Source organism: Rhinatrema bivittatum, chromosome 8, assembly GCF_901001135.1.
Source record: "Rhinatrema bivittatum chromosome 8, aRhiBiv1.1, whole genome shotgun sequence".
In the NCBI taxonomy this organism is placed as follows: Eukaryota; Metazoa; Chordata; class Amphibia; order Gymnophiona; family Rhinatrematidae; genus Rhinatrema; species Rhinatrema bivittatum.
Genome location: NC_042622.1, coordinates 76,760,385 through 76,786,434, shown reverse-complemented (window position 1 = coordinate 76,786,434; position 26,050 = coordinate 76,760,385). Strand labels below are relative to the sequence as shown.

At 43.0% G+C, this 26,050-nt stretch overlaps 1 protein-coding gene across 5 annotated transcripts in view; it reads right to left on the bottom strand.

Moving 5' to 3' along the window:
• Nucleotides 1-26,050, bottom strand: part of PIP5KL1 (phosphatidylinositol-4-phosphate 5-kinase like 1) — a 72,285-nt gene that overhangs the window by 14,195 nt on the left and 32,040 nt on the right. For all 5 annotated transcript variants that reach the window (XM_029611346.1, XM_029611347.1, XM_029611345.1 and 2 more), the window contains 2 exons: nt 3,172-3,227; nt 2,061-2,173 (listed from right to left, as the gene is read on the bottom strand). In XM_029611346.1, the coding sequence (XP_029467206.1) occupies nt 2,061-2,173; nt 3,172-3,227 (169 nt within the window). The remainder of the gene's footprint in view (nt 1-2,060; nt 2,174-3,171; nt 3,228-26,050) is intronic.

The following is a 26,050-nucleotide window of genomic DNA, read 5'->3' as shown; positions in this document are numbered from 1 at the left end:
TTTTCTGAGGGATTTCCCTAGGTCTTTCTTTTTGATTTCTTGGCTAATATAATAGTCCTTGGGTTTTTTTATACGTGTTATTTCTAGCCTTTTTTGTACTTTTATCTGCACAAATATTGCATGAAAGACCAGCATTTTTTTTTATTAGGGCTCCCAGTGGCTGTAAGATGTTGTTAAAAAGGATTTGGGATAAAGGTGATCTTGGGGCACTCGGTATAATAAATTTCAAGGCTTAGACGTATTGTATCCTTTCAAAGCTAAACCACTGTATCCTTTCCAATAGAAAAGAAGAAAATCAGGCTGCAACTATACCTATGTCTCATGTTACCAAATCTGTTTGGTAAAATTAAGTGTTGTAGATCAAAAGCTGCAGATAGGTTTTCAGGTGCTACTGGATCTATCCCCCCATCATCTGTCAACCTCTGCAAGTACTGCAATCTGTTAAGTCTCAATTCTAAAAGTCATACGAAAGCCTGAATGGAAGAGACCTAACTGGTTACTCGATTCCAAAAAGACTCCTAGGGGCCGATGCAATACAGCTAATGCTCAAGCCAAGCGCACTGTATAACCTAAAGTTGGACGTGGGTCGCAGAGGCGCTAATACGCATATGCAATAAAGGGATTAGCGCCTCTATAACGCGCGTCCAACGGGGAGTGAATCTAATAGCGCTCATAACATGTAAATGCATGTGAAAGAGGCTATTAGGTATTCACTCCGATTGCAAAAAAATAATTATATATATGTGCGTCTAGGATGCATATTTAGCGATCAGAAATTAACGCCTGCCTGGAGCAGGCATTAATAGCTGAGCACTCCTAAAACTAGTACAGAAAAGCAGAAAAAAGTGCTTTTCTGTACTGCCTCCTACTTAATATCATTGCGATAATAAGTAGGAGGAAAAACGAAAGTAAATTAACCAAAAAAAAAAAGTTTTAAAAAAGCGCTGGCGGTCGGGTGCAGGAAACGGACGCTCAGTTGCCAAGCGTCCATTTCCCGAACCCCTGGCTGTGCGGCGTTTAGGGAAACCGATGCCGAAAAACTCGGCGTTGGTTTTCATAACGGGCGGACAGCCGATGTACGCGGGCTCTCGTTAGCAAGGAGGCGCTAGGGTCGCATAATTATTGCATCAGCTCCCTAAATTGGACTGTGATGGTGAGCTCTATTAATCTAGATAAAGGCACTGACCTACAATAGGGGTGGCCAACCAGCATCTCAAGCCATATGCAGCTCCCTGAGAGTTTTAACTGTGGCTCTTTGAATGCTGCCAGTAGCAGTGGAGTGAATGGGCCCCATGGGAAGCAGAAGGGAAAGTCTGCCACTGTTTCCCCCTCTGTGGGCCACCACCGCTACAGTGGTGCTGTAGCACTCCCAGCCACCATTTCAAAGGGGGAGAGGGGCAAAGTCAACAACGCTCCAGCATAACCACCATCAGAAGGGTAAGAGTCAGCGGCTCTCCTGCGTGCGCTGTTTAATGGGGAGCATAAAGAAGGAAGCCCTCATCCTCCCCTCCTGGGCCAGCCGCTAGATCAAAGGGGGACACCCCTTCATTCTGAGTTATGGTCCTAATTCCACGGCTGTTGCCTCTGCCAGGCCCCAGGATAGAAATAAGCACCAGGGCCAATTCGGCCCTTGCATAATGGGACTGAAGGCTTCTAAAGGGGCATCACCCCCTACAGTGCAGGTAAAAGAAAAATGTTCTCTGGTTAAATGGAGTCACTGGCCCTGCGGGCTGAAGGGAGGTAGAGGCAGGTTTATCACAGAGCCCTTCGAAAACCATCCTCACAGTGTGCAGATTAGTTGGAGATGTAGGTGGTTTCGTTGGCAAGAAGAGATCCATGTTAGATGCAGGCTGGACAGATTACTTGACTGCAGGATGGACAGCTGGGGATGGTTTGGTTTGAGTTTATGAATCGTCCAGTTTTCCTGAGAACTAAGGGCAATGAACAAAAACTGATGGCAAGGAGAGAAGAATGTTAGTTGGCTGAGCTAGAGGGATGGGTAATCTCTCCCTCACTAATGCAGAGAGACCAAAAGTGTAAGCAAATGCAGGGAAACTCACCCAGACAGATACAATTTCCTTCAAAGTTTAGGTCCTTGAGTACCACAATGATCTGGCTACCCTCCGAGGCTGGCTCTGTCCAGCGATTCACTTGACAACCTTTAATATCATAGCTGCATGAGGAAAATACAAGGATTAATGGTGAACACATAAGATTTGTGTAAGCCCTTGTATATCAGGCACTCAGTACACTGACTTTATATGTACCATTCTGCAAATGATTCTTGACATTTTTGTTTGGGTAGGGTACGCACTGGGTGGTAGAGGGCACATGCTAGGGGTGAGGCATAAGCAAAGGTTAAGGGAGGTTTGAACAGAGAAGAAATGCTGTTGGTAAGAGAGTGTGATCTCTACTTTGGTGGATATATTTTCAGTAGGATGAATATTTGCAGTAGAATGAAATAAGTAATTGGAATGGGGTATTTATAGGGGTAAGTGTATTTACAAGGCGTATGGTATTTGCAGTAGAAGATAATTATATTATAAATAACTTATATACTTGCAGTATAATGGGGGATTTACAGAGGATGGGCTATTTACATAGAGCTGGGGTATTTGTAATTGGATGAGGTGATTACAGCAGGGATGATGTATTTGCAGGGTTGGGGTACTGGATGCAAGGGGTGAGGATGGGCTGTTCAGCTTGGAGAAGATACAGCTGAGGGGGGATATGATAGAGGTCTAGAATGGGTAAATGTGAATCGGTTATTTACTCTTGGATAATAGAAGGACCTCCCTGAAGTTAGCAAGTAGCACATTTAAAACAAATCAGAGAAAATTATTTTTCACTCAACGCATCTGTTTGGGTACATGCACATAAAATTGCTGCTGGGTAGACTAGATGGGCCTTTTAGTCTTTATCTACCATTATTTACTATGTTATTATTTGCACAGGATGGAGTATCTATAGAATGTTTCCAGGGGATAGTTTATTTACAGCAGGTGATGGGGTATTTGAGGTGAGTTGAAGTATTGACAGGGGGTCTGGTATCTACAACGGGATATGATATCGACATGAGAATAGAGTGTCTACAGTAGGAAGGAGTATTTGCAATTGAATGGGGTATTTTTAACAAGAGATTGGGCAAATACTACGGGATGATTTACTCACCGTGCTATGATGCGCTCATCAGGATAAAACACACTTTGCATAATGATAAAATATTTCTAAAAGGAAAGAAAAAAAGAATTGCATTCAAAATCCCAATAGTTCTTTGCTTTAGATCAATGGATTATAAACTGGTTAAAAGACAGGAAACAGAGAGAAGGATCAAATGGTCAATTTTCTCAGTGGAAAAGGGTAAACAGTGGAGTGCCTCAGGATTCTGTACCTGGACTAGTGCTTTTCAATATATTTATAACTGATCTGGAAAGGGATATGATGAGTGAGGTAATCAAATTTGCAGATGATACAAAATTATTCACAGTAGTTAAATCACATGCAGATTGTGATAAATTGCAGGAGGAGCTTGCGAAACTGGAAGACTGGGCATCCAAATAGCAGATGAAATTTAATGTGATGCATATAGGGAAAAAATAACCCTTGCTGTAGTTACACTTTATTAGGTTCCATATTATGAGATACCACCCAGGAAAAAGATCTAGGCATCATAGTAGATAATACATTGAAAATGTTGGCTCAGTGTGCTGCAGCAGCCAAAAAAGCAAACAGAATGTTAGTAATTATTAGGAAGGGAATGATGAATAAAATGGAAAATGTCATAATGCCTCTGTATTGCTCCATGGTGAGACAGCACCTTGAGTACTGTGTACAATTCTGGTTGCTACATCTAAAAAAAGATATAGTTGCACTGGAGAAAGTATAGAGAAGGGCGACCAAAATGATAAAGGGGATGGAACTGCTCCCCTATGAGAAAAGGCTAAAGAGGTTAGGGCTGTTCAGCTTGGAGAAGAGACGGCTAAGGGGGGATATGATAGATATCTATAAAATCATGAGAGGTCTAGAATGGGTAAATGTAAATCGGTTATTTACTCTTTTGGATAATAGAAGGACTAGGGGGCACTCCATGAAGTTAGCAAGTAGCACATTTAAAACAAATCAGAGAAAATTATTTTTCACTCAACGCATAATTAAGCTCTGGAATTTGTTGCCAGAGGATGTGGTTAGTGCAGTTAGTGTAGCTGGGTTTAAAAAAAGTTTGGATAAGTTCCTGAAGGAGAAGTCCATTAACTGCTATTAATTTCGGGAATAGTCACTGCTATCTTCTACTGCGTTAGTAGCATGGTTCTACTTAATGTTTGGGTACTTGCCAGGTACTTGTGGCCTGGATTGGCCACTGCTAGAGATGGTATGCTGGGCTTGATGGACCCTCAGTCTGACCCAGTATGGCAGCTTCTTATATTATGTACAAATCGAGCTGATCCCATGGCTCATATGAACATAAAATATGCCAGGCTGGGTCAGTCCAAGGTCCATCGGGCCCAGCATCCTCTCTCTGATGCTGGGCTCGATGGACCCAACAGATCCCAAAAGTAGATCTATTTCTTGTTGTTCACTGCCAAGGATAAGCAATGGTTTTCCCAAGTCTACCTGGCTAATAATTATTTATGGATTATTCCTCTAGGAACCTATCCAAACCTCTTAAGCCCCACTATGCTCGTTGCCTTGACCATGTCCTCTAGCAACAAATTCCACAGCTTGATTGTGTGCTGAGTGAAAAAATATCATCTATGTTTTGTTTTAAAATTGCCGGTGTTTATTTCATGGTGTACCCCTAAGGCTATGGTTAATAATCCTTCAGATAATACTATAACAATTTGCCCATTCCACTTTGTTTAGCCTTTCTTCATAAGGGGTCATTCCATCTCTGTTATTTCTGATGCCCATCTCTGCACCTTTTCTAATTCCGCTATATCTTTTTTGAACTGGGGGTGACCCGAACTGCACACAATACTCATGGTTCAGTCCCACAATGGATCAATACAGAGGCATTATGATATTCTCAATTTTATTCTCCATTCCTTTCCAAATAATTCCTAACATTATATTTCCCTTTTTGACTGAAACTGCACACTGAGCTGAGGTTTTCAATCTATTGTCCACAAGAACTCAGAGGTCCTTTTTCCTGGGTGATGATTTTTAATAAGGAGCCCAGCAATGTGTACTTGTGGTTAGGTGTTACCATTCGACAATCTGCGAGGCTCCCTATAGTATCGCCGCTTAGCGGCGTCTTCCGGTGGCGGCACGGCCCGGCGTGAGTCGCGTCCAGGCTCCGCCCACCAGGCCCCGTCATCGTCCCTCCCGGAAGTTCCCGCGGGAAGCTTTGATATTTAAAGCCCTGAGCCCAGCACAGCACTGCCTCGGCTACAGGCTTGCTTGTGCTGGTGCTCTTGTTGGTTTCCTGTTTGTCTTCGCGTTCCTGACTCTGGACTGTGCCTTGGATTTGCCTTCTTGCTGCCTACCCACGCCCCGGATTGAATTTGGTTCTTCTCTTGCCTGCTGCCTGCCCTGACTCTGGACTGTGCCTTGGATTGCCGTCTTGCTGCCTACTCGGCATCACCTAGTCCACCGGTCAGCCGTGGGCCAAGGTAAGACTGTTGTTCTACTAAGGGAGTCACTATCACATCCGTAACATTAGGGCTATTTTTTTCTATGCATATCACCTTGCACTTGTCCATATTGAATTTCAGCTGCCATTCAGAAGCCCAATCTCCTAGTTTCACAACTATTTTCCTTTTACAATTCCTTACAATCTGCTGCAGTTTTAACAATTTTGAATAATTTTCTGTCATTTGTAAATTTCATCATTTATGAATATGTTAAACAGCACAGGCCCCAGTACAGATCCCTGGACACTTCACTAATGACCTCTCTCTGATTTGGAAAAATGACCTTTTAATCCTACTCACCGTTTATTTATTATTTCTTATATACAACATCTGGCCAGAGCGGTTCACAAAATACAGAACACAATTTAAAAATGACAATCAATGTAACAAACCCCCCTTAAAAAAAAAACCAAAGAAACCTCTGTTGCCTGTCTTTTAATCCAAACCCATAACAGGACACTGCTTCCTATCAGATGACTTTTTAAATTTCCTAAGGAGTCTCTCATACTACTACAATTTATCTTTTCTAAAGTGCTACTAAACATATGCAGTATGTGCAGATACACATAACAGACAGGCCCTGCTCCATGGAGCTTACAATCTACTCCAGACAAACGTCCATGACTAAAAGGTCTATAGGAAGCACACTTACTGTATTATAGAGTGGGTAGGATTGCATAGAAGCTTCAGAAAGGTGAGTTTTTAAACTAGATTTGAATACAGCCAGAGAGGGAGCATGATACACCAGGAAGTTAATTCCAGAAATAGGGCTCAGCAAGGTGGAAAATGCAAAGTTGAGAATAGGTGGTGGAAGAAAAGGGCATAATAGGTAAGAGTGGCTTGATTGATATATGGAGTTCATGAGAAAGAGTGTAGGGAGAGAGAAGAAAAGAGAAATAATAAGGAGCTGCAGAGTGAAGTTTGAACTATATGCAGAAGCAGATAGAGCCAATGTAGCAAACTGAGAAGAGGGCTTATATAGCTAAAGCAATGCTGAAGGTAAGTCATGCAGCTGAACTTTGAATAGATTGCAGTGGAGAAAGATGAATCCAGGGAGGCCTGTGAAGAGCAAATTGCAGTAGTCTAAGTGGAAGGTGATAGAATATGAGTGGATGAGCATTTTGGTAGTATGCTCAGAAAGGAAGGAACAGATTTTAGCGACAATATAGAGAAGCAATAACATACTTCAGCAGTGTTAGGGATGAGCATAAAGAGATCATCAAAAATAATCCCAAGATTATAGGCCTATGGAACTGAGGATGGGAGTACCATCCACAGAGATTGGAAAAGAGGAAGGGTCAGCTGTGGAAACAAGAAGCTTTATCTTGACCATGTTTGGCAGGTCAATCCATACACATTATCTTAACTGGCTCACCTTTATCCATATTTATTTATACCTTTCCAAAAAATCTAAGAGGTCACTATTCAAACTGCGTTCAGTGCTATCTAAATGTTCAATGGCATCAGTTAGCTACATACGTTGTGGGTAGAGCGACTTAGCCAGAGAGAGAGAGAGAGAGGCTAACTATTTATAAGGCCTTCATGTCAAGTATGTATCTCTCTATAGGAGGGACAGCAAATAGCTCAAGGATAGCTCAAGGTAAGGTGTTGGTGGTGGTTTAGGGGCCAGTTTTTCATGCAGAGTGAGACTTACGAACAGCACAATACACCTCGGTGAAGATTTGACATCAAATGACACCAAATGACGTCAAATCTTCACCGAGGTGTACTGTGCTGTTCGTATATCTCACTCTGCATGAAAACCTGGCCCCTAAACTCTAAACCACCACCAACACTTCACCTCGAGCTATTAGCTGCCCCTCCTGAGGGCATATAAATAGTTGCATACTGTGAAAGCCTCCCCAGAGGCTCTCTCACTCTCTCTCTCTCTCTCCTCCACTCCAAGCCACTCCTTCTCCCAAGCCCAGAAATGGCTGAAATGCAATTTGAGAAACATCACGAATTGTGTTACGGCCATTTCGGTCATATCGCACAGCTTAACGCCAGAAAAAAAGGTGTAGTTGTTTCCGGTGTTAAAACCGTGTGGTAGCATGCGTTATGTTATCGCACGGTGTAATATTGCCTCTCATTTTCATAAATCCAGCCCAAACTCCTCCCTAATCCCGCCCCTTCCCAAAATTTGCATTCACACCATGCACTAGTGCTATTATAGCATGCGTTAATGCCATAACGCATTTTGATGAATGATTAAGTTAGACCTTTCATCGAGCAGATCTAACTTATGTGACTAAGCGATTATAATTTATGCGATTAAACATGAAAATATACATGTATATTCAGCGACATAGCCATGCTGCTTAATATACCTTGTAACTTAGCCATATAAGTTACATCCGGCCATGTTACTAAAATCGGCCAGCTATGAGTATTTACCTCTAATAAGTTAGTAAGGCAAAACTTCCCTTTATTAAAACCATTTTAACGCTTCCACATTAAGCCACGTGTCCTAATGACCAGCAATTTTGTTTTTAAGAATAGCTTCTACTATTTTGTCTGGCACTGATTTCAGTCTCAGCAGACTATAGTTTCCTGGATCATCCCTGGAGCCCTTTTAAAAATCAGTGTTACATTGGCCACCCTCCAGCCTTCAGATACTGTGGCTATTTTAAATAATAGGTTACAGATTACATGAACAGATTTATAATTTCATGGTTTTCAGGACCCTAAGGTAGATGCCATCTGGTCCTAGTTTGTCAGTTTGATCTATTTCGTCTTCCAGTTTCACAGTGATTTAGTTTACTTGCTCAGAATCATCACCATCAATGAATGTTTCTGGTGTGGGTATTTATTTAAAAATTTTTATATATTCCACCCAATCAAAGGCATGTATTTCTGGGTGGAGTGCATAACATAAAACATCAGATAAAAACATAGAAGACCAACATATATATACAAAAAAATAAAAAAGTGGTGGGAGAAAGTGACGTCATCGTGGGCTATGGCTGCTTGAACTGTTAGCTCTCATCCAAATCTATGATCACAATGATGTCGTCCCAGAAAAAGAAAACTGATTTGAAACAGTTTTCTTATGCTGGTGTGCTGGCACGAGAGGCGAAGGACCTAGACAGCGAGGCTATGGTTGATCGCGAGGCACCAGAAGCTGAAAGTGGAGCACCGGCGGCTGATACGGGTGAGGCACCCTCTCGGCAAGAATCCCAGCAGTGGTTTAAGGACCTGCATAATGATATGCTAGTGATCAAGGAGGAGAATGACCATTCTGTGACTGAGATAAAAAGTGATCCACTTGAGCTCGGGAAGCGAGTGGAAGAGGCTGAGATGAGGCTAGATGACAATGCTACAGAGATGACGCGATTTCAAGAGGCATGCGACAAAATAGTTGTCACACAGGGAGAGGGTCATGATCGGCTTGAAGATCTAGAGAACTGTATAAGGTGAGCCAATTTGAGATTTCGGGGGTCCCCAGAGAGTGTGGACTTCGGAGATTGCTTTCATATGTTAGACAGCATTTGTATGTTACTGCAGGGATCAGAAGATCAAGAAACTGTTATACCTAAGGTGCAGTTGGAAAGAGCTCATTGGGCTTTGGGGGCTCCCCGAGGCAATTTGCCCAGAGACATTGTAGCCTGCTTTCAAGAATTCCCCATAGAGGAAAAGGTGTTACTGGCAGCACAACGTGGACCCATCACTTCGAGGGGTCATAAACTGGTGGTTTTCCAGGATCTTTCATCTATTACCATACATAAAAAGAGAGAATTTAAGGGAATTTTATCAGAGTTGCGCAATCGTAATTTGTGCTATTGCTGGCTTACTATAGAGGGGGTCACCTGCAAGGTTCGCATGGTGCCCAAAGCGATGGAAATTAAGAAGGCTGCTGGGATGGGCATCTCCAAAGCAACATCTGGTACACGTGATTCCAAACCTGTGAGAGTTTGTACGACTCCTTCTAGATGGCAGACAGTGGCAAGTGGAGGAAAGAGGCTGAAGTGTCAATTGAGTAGATCTTCTGCACAGCTGTCTCTATTACAGGAAAATGCAGCTTGAATGATTCTGTGTCTTTCTGAGTGGTTATTTTTGGCCAATGGTTTGCCCTTTGGCTTTCGCTGACTTTTCTTTTTTATGCCCAAAACTGTTGCTGGGGATATATAACTGGGGATGCTGATTTGGTGGTTGGGGGTGGAAGATCCAGACGACTTCATTCCTTATAGAGGAGACTGGCCACTACAGGGGGTGGTGGTGTGTATTGGGATGGGGCAGTAACAGGATTGCAGTGGATGGTAATTCGGTTACTGGGTGAGTTCATATGGAGACTAGCAGCCATAATAGAATGGGAGGCATTAGAGGTTTTCAGTGGGCAATTGGAGGGAGGACTAGTTTTTTTAGTTATGGGAACTTCAAAGATTGTTTCACTGAATACAAAAGGGCTACATTTCAAGAAATGGAACATTTAAAAAGCTTCTATGGTCTTTTGCCAGGAGACACAGATGACACAATGAAGGATTACTTCGATCTCAGCAGTCCCTAAACAATACTTAGCTTCTGCATCAGTACGCTATAAATACTGTGGGGTGGGAATTTTCTTTTCAAAACAAATGGCGGTGGATGTAAAAGCTACAGAGGGGAGATTTATTGCAGTTAAGTGGTAGAACATGACATGTTATTTACTATGGTTAATGTATATGCCCCCAATACGGGCAAGGTTCTTTTTTAAATAAGATCTCTGGGATGGGGGATCCAAGATGGCGAACTAGCTTGGCCACGTTGAGCATCTCTCTGTTTCCTTGTTTGGAGTTTTGCCATTTCCTCAAGCTTTGATGCCGCATTTGGGTCGGAGACGACGGGCCCGGGAGAGGCTAGATTTAGAAGCCTCCCCAGCAAGCCTGGTAACCGGCCTGATGGACGCTCATGTGGTACATAGAATTGCTCACCTGGGAGTTACGCAGTTGCTGGAGAAGTGCCGGGAAGGTGATAAGACAATGGACCCTCTCCTTGACTCAACAACATCTTTGTCCCCGGCTGAAAGAACTTCTCCAGAGAACCTCACGGAAACTAGGATAGCTGCACAGGTTACTCTCCCGATGCGAGCTGATGATGTCAGTAGTGGAGGGGGAGTGGTGAGAGTAACATCGAAGGAGACCGAGGTGGAAGCCGATTTGGATGGTGCCTCTGGAGTGATCTCGGCGGGAGAAATGTTGCAGTCTCAGGCGGAAGTTAGTGCTTTAACATCTGAATCTTCTAACTTTGGAATAAAAATAATATCGATGGTAAGACTGCAGGTTTTTTCTTTAGAGACTATTTGGGAGACTTTGGTCATTTTGAATGGGAATGTAACTTCACAGTTAAAGCCAGTAATTAAGAAAATGGGAGATATTGAAGTTCAAGTAAAAAATCCACAAGATGAAAATATTAAAAGAGATCGGGCTTTGGACTCTGTTAAACAAAATATAGGAAATTTAAGTGAACAACGTATAACTTTAATAAAGGAGAATCAATCGCTTACTAAAATAATTGAAAATTTAGAAAATCAGATCCGAGGAAAAAATCTTAGATTGATACATTTTCCTAAAGTTTCACTAGTGTCAGCAAAGGTTATGTGGAACAGATATGCCTTGGATGTTTTAAAGATTCCTCAGCAAACGCTTTCGCCGTTAACAAAGATTTATTATGCACCCTCAATGAAGATAAAACCAAATGAGGGACAGGATTTCCAACTATTATCACCATTGAATGTCTCTGAAATCTTGGAATCCTCTGATATAACAGCAGCCCAACCTGCAACTTTAATGGTTTCTTTTTTACTTGATTCAAATAGAGACCGGGTACTGAAAATGTACTTTAGAAATCGTAAAGAACTGTTTCTTCAATTGAAAGTCCAAATATTTCCAGATGTGGCCAAAGATACCCAAAAAAGAAGAAAGCAGTTTTTGATTATGAGACCTAAATAGCTACAGATGGGAGCTTCATTTATGCTAAAGTTTCCATGTAAATGCCTTCTTAGCTACCGTGATGTTAAGTATATATTTTTCCATCCATCTCAACTTTCTAAATTTATTTCTGACAGAATTTCTTCAGTTAATGTAGAAGATAGGCCTGATGCTACATCACCTCATTAAGTTGAGAAGTTCTTTATAAATAATGTTAACAATTCTAAATGCTAGTATTTGATTTAAAATTTTCTTCTGAATAAGAGCCTTCCAGAGAGTTAAGGATACCCTCATTTGCGGACTTTGATTACATCGACATTATATATTTAAATACTGGAGTGTATAACTATATATCCGCTGAGTTGTTTTTTTTCCTTCTTTATAATTGTCATTGTTAAATTTCCATTTCTTTCAAGATTATATACTTGATTGAATTAATGTAAAATTGCAATAAATAAATTATAAAAAACAAAATAAGATCTCTGGGATGATGTCTGGGCTGAAGGTCACTTGAACATTGGAGGAGACTTATCTTACTCACTATCCATTTTTAGATAATTTCAAAGAGAGGCAGCGGGATCTTGGGTATCTCGCTTAGCCCTTAAACATATGATGTCGGATAGGGGGTTAATTGATATCTGGCATCTAAAACATTTGACATTCCATAACTATACTTTTTTCTCTAAAGCTCACTTGTCCTATTCTAGACCGGATTATGTTTTAATTGATAAAACATTGGTTGACAGGGTAGTTTTACATGGTTTGACCATGCTTCTATTTGGATCTCATTTGGTTTCTCCTAGGCCGGTAAAGGCAGGAAATTCTGGCACCTGAATGATAGTCTGCTTGATGATGCAGCCTATATGGAACAACTGGAGACAGAAATTAGGGAATATTTTTTGGATAACGAACCTGGAGATTGTGGTCCAGTTACTTTGTGGGAATGTATGAAGGCCGTGGTTGAGGTAAACTGATTTCCAGGGCCACTTTTGTTAAAAGAGAAAAAGAGAGAACTCAACTGGAATTGCTTCAAAAAATTGCCAAGTGGGAACTGATACATAAGAGATCATTAGATCCAGATGTATGGGGTAAATTAAAACAGATGAGACAGGAATTACGGTCATTGGAGCTTGACAAGAAGGCTCATCAAGTACATGTAACAAACAAGTTTTCTTTGAATTTGGAAATAAACCAAGTTGACTATAGGCCAAGAGGTTAAGAACATATGAAATTGCCATGCTGGGTCAGACCAAGGGTCCATCAAGCCCAGCATCCTGTTTCCAACAGAGGCCAAATCAGTCAAGTACCCAAACTCTAAGAAGATCCCATGCTACTGATGCCAGCAATAGCAGAGGCAATTCCCTAAGTCAACTTGATTAATAGTAATTAATGGACTTCTCCTCCAAGAACTTATCCAAACCGTTTTTTAAACCCATCTATACTAACTGAACTAACCAAATCCTCTGGCAACAAATTCCAGAGCTTAATTGTGCGTTGAGTGAAAAAGAATTTTCTCCAATTAGTCTTAAATGTGCTACTTGCTAACTTCATGGAGTGCCCCCTAGTCCTTCTATTATCTGAAAGTGTAAATAACCAATTCACATCTACTCATTCAAGACCTCTCTTGATTTTAAAGACCTCTATTATATCCCCCCTCAGCCGACTCTTCTCCAAGCTGAACAGCCCTAACCTTTTCAGCCTTTCCTCATAGGGGAGCTGTTCCATCCCCTTTATCATTTTGGTCACCCTTCTTTGTACCTTCTCCATTGCAACTATATCTTTTTTGAGATGCGGTGACCAGAACTGTACATAGTATTCAAGGTGTGGTCTCACCATGGAGCAATACACAGGCAGTATGACATTTTGCGTTCTATTAACCATTCCCTTCCTAATAATTCCTAACATTCTATTTGCTTTTTTGACTGCTGCAGCACACTGAGCTGACGATTTTAAAGTATTATCCACTATGATGCGTAGATCTTTTTCCTGGGTGGTAGCTCCTAATATGGAACCTAACATCATATAACCACAGCAAGGGTTATTTTTCCCTATATGCAACACATGAGCCTCTCAGAATCATATTACAAAAATTAAAGATAGAGATGGGAAATTTTTATTTGACACTAAAAATATTGGATTGCATTTTGCTAAATTTTATGAGGAGTTTTATTCTAATGAGGGTGGAATAGATGAGGCAGGGATTGAAGCATATCTTAAGATTGTTCCCTTACTGGTTCTAAAGGAGGAGTGCAGAAGTCTGCTTAATGAAGATATTAGGATGGAGGAAATATTGATAGTAATCTCAGATTTGAAGGTGTGTAAGTCTCCTGGTCTAGCGGCTTCATGGCCAAATTCTATTAAACATTTAAGATTGTCCTGGTGGGGTTCAATAGTTGCAATATTTAATTCTCTATGTGGGAAAGGGGAGCTCTCCACTAATGGGAATGTTGCGGGCATTACAATCATAACAAAGCCAGGCAGGTACGCCACACTTTTGGGTCATACCGCCCTACATCTCTCATAAATATTGATTTGAAGATATTGGCCAAAGTGCTAGCAAACAGACTGAGCTTAGTTGCTCCTTCCCTAATTCACGAGGACCAGTCAGAGTTTGTACTGGGAAGAACAGCTTCAGACAATGTTCGTAGAGCTCTTCATTTGATGTGGTGGGTGAGAAAACAGGGGAAGCCAGCAGTTCTATTGGCTGTAGATGCAGAGAAGGACTTCAACCGTGCTGACTGGTCTTATTTGTTTAGAGTTTTAGATAAATTTGGATCCCAACTGAAACTTATCACATGGATACAGAGATTGTACTTGCATCCACGAGCTTGTATTAGGATAAATGGGGGTTATACTGAAACTTTTGAAGTTAGGCGGGGAATCTGTCAGGGCTGCCCGTTATCGCCCTTGCTCTTTGCTTTATCACTTGAACCCTTTTCTGAAAGACTACGTAGAGAAGGGAAAATTAGAGGAATACAACTTGGGAGTGGAAATCATGAGATGACTCTCTTCGCAGACGATATTTTTGTTCACTTTGGAGTTGCCAGAGGAGATGCTATTGGGAGAAATGCAGGGATTTGGGGTAATTTCTGGGTTTAAGGTGAATGAAGATAAGTCAGAGATCTTGAATATATCTGCCACCTCAGACTGTATTCACAAGATTGAGATCACACTTCCCATTTAGTATCGCCAAAGAATGGGTGAAATATCTTGGGGTGCATATTGGTCCGGGAGGAGATCAGTTGTTTCATTTAAATTAGGATAATCTGGTTAAGAATATCTTTAGTGGCATGGATAAGTGGGAGCGACTGGACCTTTCATGGCTAGGCCAGATATCGTCTGTAAAAATGAATGTGTTACCTAGAGATTTTGCTACTTTTTTCAGACTCTCCTAATTCTAGTGCCTGATCACTTGCTGAAGTTGTGGCAGAAATTTTTTTTTTAGTTTTATTTGGAAGCATAGGCCTCCAAGAGTGACGAAGGGTGTGCTATATAAATCCAAACTGAGGGGGGGATTGGGGGCTCCCAATCTGGAGTGGTGCTTTGCAGCCTCCCAGTTACAGGCACTCATTGATTGGCATAGATTAAGGGGTATTAAGTAAACCTTGTTTGGAAATAGAGTGGGGATGGGCAGGGAACTATACCCTTGAAATGAGAGTTTGGAAGAGAGGATTGGTAGAGGTGCACGATCTTTCAGTCTATTCTCATACAACTTTAGAGATGTGGAGAAAGTGGAGACCCATTTTAGTGGGAGAATGGGAGTTTTATTATCGTTCTTCTTTTCTTTTTCTAAAAGAGTTCCCACTGGGTACTACTCTGACCCTCCTGCTCTTGATGGGCCACTTTAGGGTTAACTAGACTGGAGCAGATTTGGTGGGGGATTTGGTGTAGTCTTTCAAAGAATTAAGGAAAAATATTCCTTGGAAAGTAAGGATAGGTTTGCTCTTGTTCAGTTATTACATTTTGCAAACCAGAGGAGGGTTATTTCTGATCTCAAGAAAGGGAAAACATTGTTTGCGGGTTTTTGTGACCAAAACTGACAAATTTAGCAAACCCATTTCAAACATTTATGGGGTGTTAAATGCAGATTTGAAGAGTAAACCAGCTCATATTAGGGCATGGGAACGAGACTTGGGGGAGCCATTAGAAGAAACAGGGTGGGATCAGTGTTTTTTAGCTGTGAATAAAATGTTTTATATTTCTGCAGCATTAATGGAAACAGGTTACAAAATACTTTTTAAGGTGGTAGCTGACTCCGGTTAAGCTGCATAGAATGTTTCCAGCTGTCAAGGAGGAGTGCTGGTGGGGTTGTGGGGATAGGGGCTCGTTCTTTCATTTATGGTGGGCGAGGGCGGATTGGCCTATTGGGGGACTGGGCATCCCCTGGTGGGCCGGTCGCTCTAGTCACATGGTCTTCCGAGCGTGGCTGTGACAGAGTTGAGCTCGGCAGGCCACGTGGTATCTCCTGGGTGGGCCTGGGTGGCGAACCCCCGGGCCGGTCGTCATCGGGAATCCACCGATAGTGGGAGTACCCTGAAGTGTGGAAGTTTTGGGATGATGATTATATTATTTTTTAAGACACTTACGGAGAGGTCCATGGTAAAGGATCCAAAATAGTTTTTTTTTGCTGGGGATTCCAACTCAGTTGCTCACTGAAACAGAGTATAAACATTTGACACAAGTGTTGCTAGCCGTTAAAGGTGAGCTAGCGTATAAAGGGCGTTCGACAGAAATTCCCTGTTTAATATATATACAAAGAAGACTTTACAAAGTGTTTGTTTGTGGGAAAACTTACTGCGTTTAGATCCGGTTCTCTGACCAGTTTTGGGAAGATCTGGTTACCTTACATTGAATGGTCAACGAGTAGGTGGGTTCTTTAGCTCATTTCATTGATCAACTGTCATCTTTCATGTGACTTTGGTAATTATTAATAGTATCTTTTAGGTTAGGATAGTGGGCAAGCGTCTCGGTACAGAGTTTTCCCTTTTTTTCTCATATCATTATGTTTGCATGGTGTTTATTGTTTTTTCTTTCACAGTGCATTACTAGGAGGCATTTGTGAGATTTTCTTTAGAATATGGTGTAAGCACATGCCTTAGAATGGTATATTCCTAGCAGGGGGAGAGGGTTGGAGTGGACTGGAGGGGTGGGTGGGTTTTTCAGGTTAAAGCTGGGGAATTAGGATTAGCATTATTTAGCTTGATCTCTGGTAGAGAGAGAGGCTGTCTATATATGCATATTTTTTCTTTTCTTTTTCATGATTGCTGTTTTGGTTACTTGTACCACATGCTGAAATAGTTTAATAAAATTTAAAAAATGGAAAAAAAAAAAAAGTTCATCAATTGGTCTGCCATGCATATAGAAATACTTTTAGGTAACCTGTGTGCCAGTAGCAAAAGAAAGATTAACATAAAAGCTTTCAGCTGCTTTCTAAACATTCTATAATGGGCAATATCACAGATCTCAAAGGATCTAGAATTCCCCAAATCAGGGCCCATGATGGAAAGAGGATGTCGCCAGATAATCTGCAGATGTGCCTCCTTTTGGGGTGGCATAGCAAATAACTTGTAGGCAGAGGATTGCAATAAACATGGTGGAATATAGGGTTTGAAAAATTTTCCACATATTGAGGGCCACACTGCCCTCAGAGTTTTATAAATAAGTTTAACCTCTTTGACATTCGCCCTTTGAAAAACTGGTAGCTAATCCAACTCACACAGACTGGTGGAATGTGATTTTAACTGTACCGTTGGCAATTAATTCGCAGCAGTATTCTGCAGCATCTTAGGTGCCCAAACTGTTTTTGGAAGCCCCACATATGAGTTGCAATAATCTATGGCATTCAGAGCAATAGACTGAACTACACTCCGTAAACCATTGGCAGAAAATGTATTTTAGCCTACGCACAAACCTTAGTTTATAAAAAGAGTATTTCAATTTGAGGTTTTAGGGTCAATTAAAAGTCCAAAAGCACACCTAGGTCCTGAATCCTGGCTGTAAAAAACAGCTTAATGTCTTTAAATGGGAAGGTAAACCGGTGTGATGTGTCCCACGAACATTGGTATATAAAAAGTTCTTAAATAAATAAATAAATAAATAAGGTAGAAAAACCAATAGGAAGTACAGATCAACTGATTCAAAGAATTTCTGTCTTCCGAGCATTGAGGGCAAAACCTTTCTTTCCTATCCACCCATCTGCTGCAGTTAGGATACTCAAAGCAATAGCAAGGCATCCACTTACTGTGATTCTCAATTCAGTCCTTGGGACACACCTAGCCAGTCAGGGTTTCATGATATGCACAATGAATATGCATGAGATTGATTTGCCTAAACTGGAGGCACTGCATACAAATCTCTTATGCATATTCATTGCGGATATTCTGAAAACCGGACTTGCTACGTGTGTCCTGAGGATTGGGTTGAGAATCCCTGCACTAATATGTAGAAAGAGCTGTATATCATCAGCATATATTCGGTATTTCACACCAAGAGAGGCAAGAATGGCTTTTGAAAGTTTGAAGAAAGAGATTAAGTAACACCAACATGTCACATCACAGAGTGCGCGATGTGACATGTAGTTTGTTCTGCTCCGATTCCATGCCCATAGAATCAATCTCCATCTGTGCTCAAAACTGCTAAAAAAATTGGCTAGAAGGTTGAAGAATCAATGTCTGACTGCTTGCAGGCGAGTGTTTTTGGTATGTCTGCGAAAGTGGATAAGATAAAGATAAGGAAAAGACAAAGGCCGGTGATGGTGCCGGTGATGGTAAGATAGCGGAGGGCTGGCCCACTCCAGCAAGAAAGGCTTTGCCTATGTCTGAGGCTACTGATCTTAAAGCAGCGATATTGGATGCCTTGGAACCTGAATTCAAAAAAATAGTAGAAAAACTTGATGAAGTAAAAAAAAAAAAAGAAAAAAAACTGCTTTTGAAACTAGATGTACTGATTGTGGGAACGAGTAGTGATTCCCACAGGCCTGGAAGCAAACTAGACTGACTCCAGCCTTTCTTAAAACAGCTTCTTTATTCACAACTTCACACATGCACAATAGTAGACTGTATTCTCCTCAGATAGTTACAGTGTGTTGCTTCGTCTCAGCTAAAGGTTTGGACAGTGTGACACACAGGAGCTGCCTTCCTCCCAGAGACCTTCAGTTTGGTCTATTTATCCCCATCTGGATCCCAGCTCTTATTCCCCAGTCTCTGGTCGAGCCCTCTGAGCCCCACCTGCCCCGCAGGATCCCACCCATACAGTACACTCTCCTTAAGGCATACATTCTGTACCAGTAAATAGGGAACACCAGGGGCACTGCCTCACACCAATATGGAGCAACGAGTCTCTGATAACCATCACACCATACAAATTGCATTGGAGGAACTTGCTGATTTAAAATCACTGGTGCAAAAGCAGGACGAATTCTAAAGAATAGATCTCGCTGTAATAACCTAAGATTCATCAGGATATCAGAATCAATTGTGAAATAGGAGCTGCCTCAGTTTTTGGAATCCTGGTTAAGTAAAGAATTGGGCCTGTCCGAGACATGAGGCCCATCGCATACTGAGTGAGCACACCAACTGGGAGCGAAGAAAGAGCTCTGAAAGACCACATGTGATGATCGCAAGGATCTTGGATTTCAGGCACAAGTTAGAAATTCTGCAGGCGCTCAGGTCAGGGAAATCGCTGAAACATGGTAACAATAAGGTTTTGGTATTTCAATGTTATTCGATTAAGCTGGCTGCTCAGAGAAGGGAATTTGCCTCGGTATATTCCATGCTTCATGGGATGGGAGTACGATTCACTTTATTATACCCGACGAAATTAAGAATTACTCTTCCAGATGGAGTGAAGTGGTACCAGTCGGCAAATGAGGCTAAAAAGCTGGTTGATAGCCTGGAGAAAGATACATCTTTGTCGGCCCGCGCTGCAACAGAGTGCTGATTTCCCAGAGGTCTACAACCATTTCTTCTTTTGTCTTTTCCTCTCTAGTGTGGGCACCAAGGTTAATAAATGAGGAATCGCATTATGGTGCAGCACACATCTGGATAGCAGTTGGCTCTCTTTGCAAGGCAACAGTGTATGATTCATCACTTGAGGAGTGTATTGCTTTTTGGGACAATGAATGGACTACCTCTGCTGGACTTTTTTTTTATTTTTCAGTAATCAGAGATAATCGCATGCTAATTAATACTAATATATTTTTCTTTATTGTTGTCAATTGGTAGAGAATTCCTTGTTTGTTAAGAAGTATGCTGGTGGAATTAAAATTCTGCAGTCTTTATTCCAAATATATATTGCATCTGAGAGGATGGGGGGATTCTTAGGGAGGATTATGGGATCTATGTTCTAGGAAGTGATCTAACCTGATGGGGGTTGAGATTAGCTCGGGATGGGAGGGGGATAGGGGAGGAAATTCAACTTGGTAAGGAAGTGAATTTGTCCTGTCTGAGGGAATATTCAGGGTGGTGTCTCAAATGTGTTTATGCAGGGGTCCAAGCTGGGAGGGCTTCTGAGGAATTTTGGGTGGGAAGCAGCAATTTACCCTAGGGGGTGGTAATAATGAATAAATTTGGTCCAAAGCTAATATCTTGGAACATTTGTGGAATCGCTTCTCCCATTAAGAGGACAAAGATTCTGTTTGTGCCAAATAAACGGCCACTGACATAGCTTTGTTTCAGGAGATGCACCTGAATGATTCTGAACACAAGAATGGTGGGTGGGAGATGTACAGTTTGCCTTGGGTTCCACTTGTAAGGCTGGGGTAGCGATCCTAATCCATAAAAATCTGCCTTTGGTAATAAAGAAATTAAGGATCTGTTGTGTCCGTCGCTGTCTGACATCTCTGCTCCGCCCACCTTACCTTGTTGGCGACTCCCTCCAGGATTGATGGAAGGCTAGCTGCTGCAGCGTCTCCATCGTCCTCCTCCGGCGTCCCTGGACCGGCTCGATGCTGCAAGCCGCCATGTTGACCAGATGCCTAAGGGCGCGCGCACGTGGCCCGACTGATGTACCGGCGTTGGCGCGAACCTCAGGGGCGTCCCCCTGAGATAACGTCATCAGCTCCAGATATTTAAGGTCTCAGTTTTCACTAACAAGACGAGTTAGCAAGGGTTCGCTTCCTCCAGGTTGCTGCGGATGGGATTTGCTCTCCACAAACCTAGCTACTCTGCCTCCTCGGACTTCACTAGAGGTACCCGCTCCTCGGGGGCCTCGCTCTCTCTTTTTCTTTTCAGGTCTCAGTCCGGAACCGGTACTCACGTCTCGAGGGCCCACGTCCCGGACCAGCTCCTGAATACCACTTCTGCTAAGAAGTCATCGCTGCTTACAACATTGTGAGTTTCCATCTATCTCTCAGAGCTTTCCCTGGGTCAGGTACTCGCTCCTCGAGGGCCTACTGCATCCCAACTCCTGAGCTGCTTCAAGAGATTATTGTGTGAGTGTTACCATCAAGGACTTGTTCCAGAACTCTGCATATACTGCCTACTCACTTTATTAGTTTCTCTACAGCTCAGCCACCCTGGGATCGCTGTTCCAATACCTGAGGGACTACAGCCCAGCCAGGCACTTCCAGCTCACTACTGCCACCTTTGGTGGTTTAATATATTGTTTCTAAGGAGTCTTTGTTACAACATCAGTGAGTTTCCATCTATCTCTCCAAGCTTTCCCTGGGATCAGGTACTCGCTCCTCGAGGGCCTAATGTACACCAACTCCTGGGCTGCCTCAAGAGACTATTGTGTGAGTGTTACCATCAAGGACTTGTTCCTGAACGCCGCATGCTTTGCCTACTCACTTTCTTAGTTTCTCAACAGCTCAGCCACCTTGGGATCACTGTTCCAGTACCTGAGGGACTACAGCCCAGCCGGGTGCTTCCAGCTCACTACTGCCACCTCTGGTGGTTTACTATATTGTCTAATAAAAGAACTAGTGTGTGTCTGTCTCTTACAATAAGCCTGACCAGTGGTCCCTCTCGGGATTTCCCCCGAGGGCGTGGTCACCCGCCACTGGTCCAAGGATCCACCCACAACTATTCTAAATAATAACAGATTGCTATCTCCAGCAACTCCGTTAATAATAGATTGCTATCTCTCAGCTTTAACAACAGAGCTTTAATAACAGAGCTTTAATAACAGATTGCTAATTCCCAGCTTTAACAACAGAGCTTTAATAACAGGATCCAGATGGAGGCTATAATATTTTGCTAGCAGAGCTATAGAGGAAACCAGTGGCTATTTGTAACATTTACTTCCCAAATGCTAATAGTCATTCTTTTTTCTTGACATTAATTAAACTTCTGTTGCCCAATGTAGAAGATTGTTTAATTGTGTGTGTGTGTGTGGGGGGGGGAGGGGATTTTAATTTATTTCATGATCCAGATTTAGATAAATCACATCCTGCTAAAGGGGACAAAATGCAGGAAATGATGGGGATTCCACTTGTGACTAACTGAATTGCAATTGGTGGATGTGTGGAAAGTATTGCACCCCTTGGGAAAGAACCTCACCCATTTATCAAGAGCACATGTTACACTCTCGACAACTGATTATATCTTAACCTCAGAAACATAGAAATGACGGCAGAAATAGACCAAATGGCCCATCTAGTCTGCCCAGTAAGCTCCCTCACTTATATTCCCATACTTATCTATTTTACCAACCACCAAGTTCAGGGCTCTTGTTGGTAACTGTTTAAGGTTCTTTTTCAAAATTTGAGGCGGCTGGAATTGGAGAAATAAGTATCTGATCATGTCCCAGTTTGGATCACCTTAGGGGATCTTGGGGTTGGGATCGCTCAGAAGAAACCTAGAAAAGACGGCAGAAAAGGACCAAATGATCCACCCACTCTGCCCAGCAAGCTTATACTAATATCTGCTGCACTGTGCAGGTTACCCCAGGCTTATCAGGGCCCTGGGATGCTGTTTGAATCCAATTTCCATTAACCCTTGCCATGGAAGCAGAAAATAGTGATGGAGCTGCATCAAAAGTATCAGGCTTAGTGATTAAGGTAGTAAAAACCACATCAGAAAGTTACCCCCATTTTTATTTGTTCCCCAAAGCATAAAAGTCAGGACCCTCATTGGTTGCTATCTGAGTCCAATTCCCCTTTTCCCACTGCTGTGGAAGTAGAGAGCAATGATGGAGTTGCATTTGTTAAGGGCAGCAACTGCCACACCAGCAAGTTACCCCCAATTACTTCCATGCCCTCTTTGAATTCCTTCACTGTTTTAGTGTTCCACGCTTCTTCTGGAAGGGCATTCCAGGCATTCACCACTCTCTCAGTGAAGAAATATTTCCTGACACTGGATCTGAGTCGTACTCCCTGGAGTTTCATTTCATGACCCCTAGTTCTATTGATTTCTTTCCAGCGGAAAAGGTTGGATGACTGTGCATCAGTAAAACCTTTCATGTATCTGAAGGTCTGTATCATATCTCCCCTGCACCTCCTCTAAACAAAGGTGGACATATTTCATATCCTTCAGCCTCTCCTCATATGTCTTCCAATTCTGACCCTTCACCATTTTGGTCTCTCTTCTTTGGACAGCCTCTATCCTGTCTTTATCCTTTTTTAGATACAGGTCCCAGTACTGAACGTCGTACTCCAGGTTAGGCTTCACTAAGGACCTGTACAAAGGAATTATCACCTCTTTTTTTCTTACTGGTTATTCCTCTCTCTATGCAGCCCAGCATTCTTCTGGCTTTAGCTATTGCCTTGTCACATTGCTTCGCCGCCTTCAGATCATCAGACACTACCCCAGTGGTGGAGCTCTACCTCTCTCCTTTGCCTGAGGCACAGCCAAACCACTAGGGGTGCAGGCAAGAGTACAAGCTGGGTTTCAGATAAGTAAACCCAGACAAAAACAGTGGATCTAGATCCTCCTGGAAACAGGAAGGACACAGAGATGTAAACAAGAGAGACTCTTAGACGAAAATCACAGTTTCCTTCGGTGTGAAAAAACGACCGAAAAACAAACTGGGGCCTGAGAGCCCTCCAGAAACAAGCTGTTGTCCACGGACATCCAAAGGATTGGCTGTATCTGGAGAAAAGTGCCCAAGTTTGGCTGGCAGGCATAATGGGCAGAAGAAACCCAAGCAATGCTTGGAAGGACAAGCAACAAACCACAGCAGGGCCTGGGACAGACACTGCATACTGAAGCATCAGACCTAGCTGAGCGTGCAGGACAGCGTTAAGAGTTTCAGGGGATGAAGGGCAATCCCTGAAAGAGACCTGTAGCCCAAAGCTTCTGAGCAGGAAGATGAAATAGGCCTGAAGCTTGCTCAAGAGCACCTGTCAGAACAAGTTCATCTATCCTGTCACAGGATTGCAAGAGGAGCAGGAAGGCCCTTTTGGGCAACCTAGAGAATGAGAAAAACTAAGGCAGTATTGGCCAGAGAATGGCAAAACTAAGTGGAAAAACATGGTGTATCCTTTCCTGCAGGTAAACAGAGATATACCATAGGTGCCTTAGCTTTACCTCTCTTCCTCCTGACAATCTAATTGGAAGTCAGAAGGAGTAAAGAACACAAGGAGGCAGACAGGTGAACTGCCAGGACAAGCACAAGTTGCCCGGTTGTCTATTAACCCATGGAGATAGAGCCCTCAGTCTTCTTGAAACAGCGGAAACTGAGAGCGATTGCCCCAGAGGAGAAATTCTGAAGGTTCCACTAGGAGACGGGAAGCCGGGGAGTCGCATACGTAAACCGCGGTAAACATGATTTCATTACCAGCCCGGAAACCCGAAGGGCATCAGGGCAGGCCCAGGGCGATCTCGGAAAAGAGTGCCAAGCACTCGGCTGAGGTATCACTACCCCAGCCATGAGTGCATATGCTTCCCCCCGCCTCCCCAAGGGAGCACGAGGCCCAGTAATGGACAACGTTGCATGACCCAGAACTCCTCTGTCCACAGAGAGAGTGATCCTGAAAAAGGGGGAAGAATAGCTTGCACACTACCGCGAGCAAAGGGCAGTGCCTCTGTTGCAGGGTATTCAGCCCCCAACTCCCTCAGCCATGGACATGGCAAAAGGGTGAAAGGCATGTTCACCCAGCTGATGGACTGAAACTCTCCTCACAGAGGAGGGACCCAAAGGCAAGAATATCGGACAATAGTGATCCTTAAGGAAAATGCCCACAGAGTCCAGCAGACACCAAAGTGACTCCTGAACAGTGGGAAACCTGGAGGGTCACCAGGGAGTAACACTGGACAGACTCCCTTGTGGACAGACCTGCTGCATCTTAGAGTGACCAAGGGAGAGTGCTATTCTCGACCGGTCCTTGGGGCTGGCGCTAGTCAGAGCAGTGCCATCCCTTGTCCGGGAACGGAAAAACAAGGGACACCCCCTCAAAGGGGTGCACAATCGAGCATCCAGCGGGGAACCCAGAAGGGCAGCCCTGGAGCCCAGTCAATATCTCCTCTTCCAAAAGGAAGAGGGAAGCAGTAGGATCGGCGCCTCCCGATCCAGAAAGACCTAGAAATTCCCCTAAGGAGAGTTGAGGCACAATCACTGATCATGGAGGTGCTGAAGCAATCAACTCACTACAGGCAGCCAGTCTCGGATAGGGGAGGTTGCCACTGCAATCCCCGGAGAGGCCCCAGTTGAAGACGGTCCAACGACCGCCGCTGTCGCTCCCCAGCCCTGGCCTCCAAGGAGATGCACCGATTCAGAGGACCAGGGCCCTGGATCACAGTAAAAAAAACCAAAAAACAACCAAAACACTTTTCCAGGGACAGAGCACCCAGGGTCTATTCTACAAGAAAAGGGAGTCTGACATGGTAGAGGTCTAAATACATATTCCTCTGCTGAGAAAGGAGAGGACTCCCGAGCCACTCTCTCGATGTTCACTGTACTCAAGATCTGACCAGGAATGCAGTCCTAGGTCAGTCCTGCGGCTGCAGAACACAACCTGTTGTGACCACCCGGAGGGAAAAGCCCAACACACACACACAAACGCCCAGGCAGCAGAGGGCAACTGGAAGCCCTCTGCTGCGAAAGCACGCTGCGCGGTACTCATGCAGTGGTAGATTACATTTCTTTATTAAAGAGTTGAGCACAAACTACACAAAACAGCGTACAAGAATGAAGCATCCAACAGTCTGCTTAACAATTAAGACAGTGAGTTTGTCACGGTGCAATTCAACCATTGTTGCTACCATTTTCCCTTTGTTTTTCCCCTCCCCCTCCAAAATAAATCTTCCCCTCCACATTTGCTCTTGCTAATCATAACATCATTTTCTACAGAATTCAACCTGAATGGCTTACTCTGGTCCAGACAGATGAATTCATGCTCATAAAAAGCCAACATGGAACTCCTATCCTCCCAATTTCCCCTTCAGCCCCCTCAATCCCTCCCCTCAGACTTCCCAAGTATTGTACAAAACATACGGGTCAGTACCAAACACAATCGGCAAAAGTGGAATATAAGTTGTACCTTCTATAAACTGTTTAAAAGTAAACTCCTAGCCCTACCAGAAAGGCTATATTTATCCCAGACAATCAGGAACTTCTTTTTATAAGTGGGGGACGCAT